The following is an 8,132-nucleotide window of genomic DNA, read 5'->3' on the forward strand; positions in this document are numbered from 1 at the left end:
GGCCACACCCCTAATGACAGTGTGGTGAGGTGCGGAGGTGCGGCCACACCACCCTCATGTGTCCTTTGGTTTGCATAGACCATGTAGCCCTGCAGACGCAGACAATACCCCAGTGAGCTCCTCCCCAGGGGGAGCGAGGGGACCGGAGATGAAGACTGGATCCTCAGAATTTGAAGCCAGAGCTGGCCTCAGAGAGCAAGGTGCAGCCACGTTCTCAGACATTGGGTCTCCCTGTCCCTCTTGTAGGGACCACTCTGTGTGTCTGGACGAGCTTCATCTAGATGGGGTCTTCATAGCCAGGGATGCCTGAACCTGTCATGGCAACACAGCTATCTTTTCTCTCATCTCAATCAGGAATATCAGTGACAAAAACCACAACAGTCAGGAGTCCTGTGGCTCCCTCGCCGACAGAGCCACGGTGACCCCATCACGTCCCAGGCATTGCTAGGACCTCAAGTTAACATCCTCACCCACCAATGCTTTGATCTCACAGCAGCCATCAGACCAGCCCCTAAGCCTGGTCAGGTATTAACCAAGAAGCACGTGGATTACGATCTCATACCTTTGGTTTCAAATACTCTGCTAACTGTATCTCGGTATAATCATTTTTCTGTGCAATTCTATATATTTTATTGTATGCATTTAAGAACATCGTATGGGAAGAAGGATTTGCGGTCTTCCCTGGCAAAAAAGGGCTGAGAGCTCTTGGGAGGGACACAGAGCCATGGATCCGAGGACATAACTGTCCAAGGCCTCCCAAGCCAGGGTGAGGGCCCAGGGCAGAATCTCTCACGCGGTTCCCAGCGGAATTAGGGCATGCGTGAGCCCCGTGGGCGTGTGGGCGAGGGTCCGGGCCGACTGAATAAACAGCTCAGCTTCTCTCCGTGTTGCTCTTTCCTTAGCCCCGGCCATGGCCCCGCAGAACGTACAGGTGACCCCGCTCACAGCCAGCCAGCTGGAGGTCACGTGGGACCCACCGCCCCCGGAGAGCCAGAATGGGAACATCCAAGGCTACAAGGCAAGGCCCCCCCGTGCGGTTGCCTCCCCCGGCTCACTCGTGCACCCCTGGTTCACGTGGTCCCGCCCACTGCGTTGCCGGCAGCAGACCCCGCAGGCGCTCCACCTGGACAGCTGGGGCCCAAGCGTCCGGAGCTTGGCTGAACCTGGCCTCTTAGCTGTGGTCACAGCTGATTGTGGGTGGAAGGCATCACGGCGGGGGGAGCGGGGGCAGGCTCACTGTGCGGCTGGCTGTGCCCACCACACAACAACCCAGGTTGGGGGCCCTCGTTCATCCAGCAGCTTCTCCCCACTCCGGGCGCATGGCGTGGCTGGGGAACCCTTCCGTTACCTGGGCACATTCTGGAGCCCCCAGGACACTGGCTGACAATAACACGGGGCGCCTGGAGGAGACCAGGTTCCCCATCCCAGACACAGTTGGACACTGTGACCCAAGTCCCTTGATTCGGTCGGTCCAGGGTGGGGCCCGCCAATCGCATTCCTCACAAGGTCCCAGATGTGAGGTCCCTGGGAACCCCGTTGTGAGAACCGCCCATAATCACTGGAGGGGTCTAGAGATGGGGAGAAAGAAAGGCAGCAGGCTGCACCAAGAGAGCTTCAAATGAGGAATCGTTATGCGGGGCTGGATTATCCAGGGGGCAGGAAGCGCCTAGTGGAGTCCCATCCCTGAGGCCTGGCCTTCTTGGAGAGTGCAGGGCCCCTAAGCATCCCGGGTCTGTGCCGTGAAAACGCCCCCATCCTTCTCTGGAATAAATTCCCCTGTCCCTTCTGCCAGGACCCAAGTCGATCAGTCATCAGATTCTGGGGGCTAGCCTCCCCTAATGACTATGGGACCAATTAAATGTCCATTTAAAGATGATTTTTGCAGGTGTGTTATGAAAATTAATACCTTCCTCCATGGCAGGGCTGTTTCAGTGATGAATGAGCTAATGGAGAACCCCATGAGCTTGGAGGCATGGCGCTATTTATGTATGTCCAAAATACGTTTTCTAATTTCCTTAATGATAAAGACATTGAACTTGGATATTGATCTCAAGTCGGCAAGGCCTGGGCGAGCAGAAGATCTTAGACAGTCAGTTCAGTGAGTAGAAGCCCGCTGCATCCTGCAGGTGGAAATGAGTGATGCTCATCTGCCAGGGCCTGCCCAGCAGGAGCGAGGCAGGCGGGTGTGCAAGGCAGGCGTGCCAGCTCCAGAGCGCTCCAGGCTGCTGCCCCGAAGCCTCCGTGCTGCCTTTTCACATGGGCAAGCCGCTGTAACAGCCTGGCCCTGGTTTAGACCCACAGAGCCAAGGTCGGTCTTCTGATTGGTGGTGTCTTTAGGCACTGGCCAGAGGCAGCGGTGGTTTCCGGCCAGCTGTCTAGGGAAGCAATTCTGGCAACCTCTTTAAACCTTTGTGCTTGGGCATCAAGTTCAACTACAAGCACATAAAAGCTAGACAAGAGGAAATGGCACCCCAGAGGAATGAGGCCTTCCCAGCAGCCTGGAGCCCAACACGGTTCTCCTGCCTGTTATTTTTGATTGCTTTAATCTCCAAAGTATGTTGCCATATTGAGGAAAACTTAGATGTCGGCTCTGAACAAAATGTGGGAACACGTCGTAGGAGTTGGGGGCTTTGTTCTCTCTGTAGCTCAGAGCACGGGGTGGACACGGGATGGCTTCCCTTCTCTCCAGAAGATGGGGGAGAGGGAGAGGCCAAACAATCAAAACACCGACAGAGCTAGGTCTGCAAGGAAAGACACGCCATCGGCAGCTGAAAGGAAGCTTCCCTTCCGTCCTCAGACCTCATCTTCAGCAGCGCTTTGTTTCATGAGGCAGTGCTCATACCCTAGATGAACATCAGGAAGATGCTAAACATCATCTCCCAAACAATATTAGCAGCCAGGGGTCCGCGTCGGTGCACAGTAGCCTCAGCTTCTCCCTGATTCCCCCGGGAGGGAGCCTGTCCACCTTCCCACCCAGGCACAGCTCGCCCCAGAACTCAGTTCACCCCCTCACTCTGACCTTACACTCAGTGGCCTCCCTTCCTGGAAGGCTTCCCCAGGGGCCACCCCAACGTCTTGCTCTTCCTAACAGATTTACTACTGGGAGGCAGACAGCCAGAACGACACGGAGAAAATGAAGGTCCTGTTCCTCCCGGAGCCCGTGGTGAGGCTGAAGAACCTGACCAGCCATACCGAGTACCTGGTCAGCATATCAGCCTTCAACGCCGCCGGAGATGGGCCCAGGAGTGACCCCCAGCAGGGGCGCACCCACCAGGCCGGTAGGAGGAAGGCGGGTTTCCTGTCGGCAGGCCTCCTTGGACACGTGTTTTGAGAGCGCCAGCTCAGGTCCCCTCACACAGCGGTTCCTGGCCCACCCAGGCAGAAGGCAACACCCTTTTGTGTAGCTGGGAGTTTCTGGATGGGCAGGACTGGGTTTGGCTCATTTGTTCTCCCTGTGCCTGGCCTCAGACTGGTAACACAGTGGCACTAAATAAATGTTAGGTGGGTTGGAGCAATGCATGTTTTTTTTTTCCAGAGCCCTGGAGATTCAGAGGGGAGGAAGGGCTTTGAGTCTGCAGTGAGGTCCTCGTTCATAACTGACAACATCCATTCCAGTTCCTCCAGGGAATGGAACTTCTCATCAGGGTTGCCTGATAGCGTGTCCAGATCCCTGGGGTGGGGGGTCTCCTTGGGCAGCAAAGCCAGGCCACAGCGACGGGTGTTCCCCTGGCTCTCAGGGCCACAGACCACCCCTGGAGACTGGCCACAGCGACGGGCATTCCCCTGCGTCTCAGGGCCACAGACCACCCCTGGAGATAGCTCACTGCGTGCATGCCTCAGGGCAGTCCCGAGGGCTCGGACAGGCGCCGCGCTGCTCTGGCCTCATCTCCATGCACAGGGCGCAGCACCTGTTCTCAGCAGACCCCTCTTCCAGCACATCTCAGTTTCCTAGCAGGCTGAAGGATGCTTTGAAGCTGCTTGGCCTTGGGCTCTAGGGAGCTCTCCAAGGCCCTCTGTAGAATTCTGGAAGTCTGAGAGACCAGGAGAGTGAGGTCTGGGAGCCACGGGCAGAGACTTAGGGCTCAGGGTCTTCCGACATCCCGTGGGCTCAGCCGACCCACAGACAAAGGACTCCAGGAATCAGGGCCCCTCGGCATCATACTCCCACGTGCTGACCACAACCAGGTTGCAAGGAGCACTTCCTTTGGCTTCATCCAGTGCCTGCATCTGAGCTGGAAGGAGGCGGGCAGACCTGTGGGCAGGGATGGGGGCAGGGCCATGTTGAGCACTGCTGGCCTGGCTGGTCATAGCTACAGGATCCAGAGACTGGAGGGAGGGCAGAGAGGGAGCAGGGTGGGTGCCACTTGACAGGCACTTCTGAGCAGCGAGGGGCACCGGGGCGAGGAGAGTAGGTCCCTATCTAGGCCGTCTGGGAGGTGCAGCCCCGGTACACGCCCACCTTACACGGCGCCCAGGCAGAGGGGGAGCTGCCAGCAGGCTCCACATCACCCTGGCCACACACCTGACCTTCTTTTTTTCTTTCTTTCTCTCTCTCTCTCTCTCTCTCTCTCTGTCTTTCTTTGTTGAGACGGAGTCTCGCTCTGTCGCCCAGGCTGGAGTGCAGTGGTGCGATCTCGGCTCACTGCAAGCTTCGCCTCCCGGGTTTACGCCATTCTCCTGCCTCAGCCTCCCGAGTAGCTGGGACTACAGGCACCCACCACCACGCCCGGCTAATTTTTTGTATTTTTGGTAGAGACGGGGTTTCACCGTGTTAGCCAGGATGGTCTCGATCTCCTGACCTCGTGATCCGCCCGTCTCGGCCTCCCAAAGTGCCGGGATTCCAGGCAGGAGCCGCCGCGCCCGGCCACACCTGACCTTCTGTAGCGCGAGGTGTTTCCACCAGCCCCCTCCCTCCTCCAGATCCAGGGGGACACTCAGAGCTAGGAGAGTCTCGTGGGCGATTTCAGGTGCAGGAGCAGGGGGCGTCCTCCAAAACCCCCAGGCCTCTGAGGGAGAGGCGAGGAGGGGTCAAGAGAAGCTTCATCCCTCACAGAGCTCCGTCTGTCCCGCAAAGAGCAGGACGAGAGCCTCTGGAATCCTCCAGCAGTTGCTAGAAAATGGAGCTCTCTGCGTTGCATTTTCTGTTTCCATCTATTCTTCATTTTTATGCCTCTGCCGTTTTGTCTCTCAAGCCCCTTTGTGTTTCAACACTGTCATTTTCTCTGCGCTTCTCGGGAGGGTCTGCGTTTCTGATTGATCCTCGGAAGTTCTGAGGTGATCAATAAATCTTTTCATTTTATGGCATTTAGGCTTTTACTGAGTTGAAAATAACATCTAATAACATTTTTTATTCTATACGGAGGCACAGACATGTATGTATATGATCTATAAAGGAGCCTCTGTAAAAGTCACTTTGTGTTCTATTCTCCCAGCCCCTGGGGCCCCCAGCTTTCTGGCGTTCTCAGAAATAACCTCCACCACGCTCAACGTCTCCTGGGGCGAGCCTGCGGCGGCCAATGGCATCCTGCAGGGCTATCGGGTGGTGTACGAGCCCTTGGCCCCTGTGCAAGGTAAGACCTGGGGTTGGGGAGACGGGAGCGTGGGCCACGCCAGCGCCCATCCCTCCACAGTGTTCACACTGAGCCGCGCCTGACCGCCTCTGCGGGCCAGGAGCCTTCTGGCGCCAGAAGTGGGGGGTTTTGGAATCTGAGCTGGAAGGGGCCAGAGCTGAGTGAGTGGGGAGCAGGGACTCGCCAGCAGAGACCTGTGAGGAAAAGCTGAGCCAAGACCAGACCTCTGTGCTCTGAGACCAGAACGGCACTCTCCCGATGGAGCCGTGTCATGTACGCTCTTGATCCTGTCTCTGTCACACCCAAGACATTCCTCTCCTGTTCCTCCCGGGATGTTTGTCCTGTGGTCGCCGACTGAGACCACCCAAGGTTCCGCTTGAAGCCACGCCCCGCAACACGGGCCTTCGGCTACCCTCAGCATCCTAGGAGGGACGCTGACATCCCCGTGTCTTAGACAGTGTCCTGGTGCTCCCCTCGCTCATCCGTCCCCTCAGCGGACATCCATGAAGCTCCCGTTCTAGATGCTGGAAAAGCCAAGACCTGCTCCAGATGCTGGAATCGAAGGACCTGGGAAAGCCAGGATCTTGACTGGCTTGTTTATCAGGACCCTGGCTTTCCTGCGTCCAGGGCAGAGGTAACACACAGGTAATTAAACCAGCAAACAACAGCCTGAGCATGATCAATGCTCTGAAGGAAAGAGAGGAGGGTTAACACGAGAGGCTTAGGGAAGAGACCGGAGTGACAAGGGGCCAGACACACAAGAATCCCGGGGAAGGTCTTCCGACGGGAGGATCTGCCAATCCAGGGGCCCACGGTGGGCAGAGGTCGGGTGGTGCCAGTGGCTGGAGCTTGGTGAGTGGGTTGCAGACACTGCAGGCCACAGCACGTGGGGCTATGGCATATCCCAACGGAGAGTGAAGCAGGAGGACCAGACCTCCCCAAGACAGGGATCCCTCAGGCCGAATCCCGTCTTAGTGCCACGATGGAAAGAAGCTATCGATCATCTCCACACTTCGTAAATCAGCCAGAAACAGCCTCCAGAGAAGAGCAGGGAAGGTGTTTCCAACACAGGAGTTTGAGAGAGGCAATGACAGGGGCTTGACAATGAGTGACAGGTGAAAACGGAAGGTGGAATGCAGGTGGCTCAGAGGAGAATGGGTGGCAGAGATTCTGTAGACCAGGGAGTGAGGAGGCCGGCCGGGGCTGTAGCATCATCCTACAGGAGAGCGGTGAGAAGGGGAACGGTGCAGGGGCAGGGGAGGAGGGATCAGATCGGGGTGTGTGTTGAAGGTGGAGCTGGTGGGATATTGGCTGTGAAGTGGAGGAATGGGGATTGCGGGCAGGTGGCTCTGCCCTGCTGTGCACATGGCCATTGCTCTGTACCTGCTGGGTCAGTGCGCACCCTGGTATTATTCCAGTGCCTTCTGTGTCCCTCTCTCCTGCCATCTAGACACCAATGTGTCCACCAAAGATTCTGGTCTGGGAGGCACTTCTTTCTCACCACACTGGGGTGAAATACAAGTCCATCTGTCTCTGCCTTACGGCCCAGGGCAAGTTTCCCCCTGTAATATACACAGACAGACTGTAAAAATTATAGATTATTTAATGTCTGTGAGGAAAAAATACAAGCAGCACATCAAAGAATATCGGCGCTCCGTTTAAAGCAGTGATAAAAGTTTCCTTTTAAAATAAGCACATTTAGATGAAACAGGGAGTTGATTTGATGAAGAAAATTTAAGCACTGGATTTTTATTTCACCAAATCTCAGATGCCGTTCCCTGTAAGATTCATCGTTATTTTATGAAGTGCTCCGAAAGAAAAAATGCTCCCAATAAACTAGGGCCTAATACTTTTGTATCGTCAATTCTGAGCTGCATCCCAAATCAGAGATGTGAAAATCCGAGAAAGAAAGAAAGAAAAAAAAAAAATCACGCCTTAGACAATCAGTGGACTCTGGTAAGGTAAATAACAGTACAGGTGAGATGTGGGTGTGGTTTTTTTGAACCGGCAGAGAGGGCACGGGAGGGACATGGATTTAGTGTGGTAGCTTCAAGGGCGACCAGGATCTGTCGTGACCTTCCAAGAAACCCAGCTCCTGCCTGGGAGCCAGGGGGCCTGGACGAGACTGCCTTCGAGGTCCCACAGCAGAGGCCCAGAAGCAGGCATGCCCATTGCTCTCATTTGTCGTGCAGGGAGAAACAGAATTTTGGAGATACACACAGGTTCCATGAGCCTGTGTTACAAATGCCTTTTCAAGGGTCCTAACCAACGAGAACCATTCAAATGAGAAATGATTGTGAAAGCATCACCGTTCTGATTAACCTATGAGTCCTTCCTAATCAAAGACAGCTCAGGTTTTCCCACTCTTCTTCAAATAAGTAACTGGTTCTGCTCCCTAGTCTTCTGTGTTAATGGATTTGCAGAATCTCTCTGGAAACTCCATGGTATGTGCCTCTGGGATTCTCTCCTGGGCTGCTACTCTTAGTCTTGTGAGAAAGTACTTCATGGACCGGGCGCAGTGGCTCACGCCTGTAATCCCAGCACTTTGGGAGGCCGAGGTGG

The 8,132-nt window shown here is 55.5% G+C and overlaps 1 protein-coding gene across 1 annotated transcript in view; it reads left to right on the forward strand.

Annotated features, from left to right (window-relative positions):
- Positions 1–8,132, forward strand: part of SDK1 (sidekick cell adhesion molecule 1) — a 985,027-nt gene that overhangs the window by 919,396 nt on the left and 57,499 nt on the right. Inside the window, exons 39-41 of the mRNA XM_026449463.2 lie at positions 903–1,018; positions 3,092–3,278; positions 5,433–5,570. Coding sequence (XP_026305248.2) covers positions 903–1,018; positions 3,092–3,278; positions 5,433–5,570 — 441 coding nt within the window. The remainder of the gene's footprint in view (positions 1–902; positions 1,019–3,091; positions 3,279–5,432; positions 5,571–8,132) is intronic.

The sequence above is a fragment of the Piliocolobus tephrosceles genome, chromosome 8 (genome assembly GCF_002776525.5).
Source record: "Piliocolobus tephrosceles isolate RC106 chromosome 8, ASM277652v3, whole genome shotgun sequence".
NCBI lineage: Eukaryota > Metazoa > Chordata > Mammalia > Primates > Cercopithecidae > Piliocolobus > Piliocolobus tephrosceles.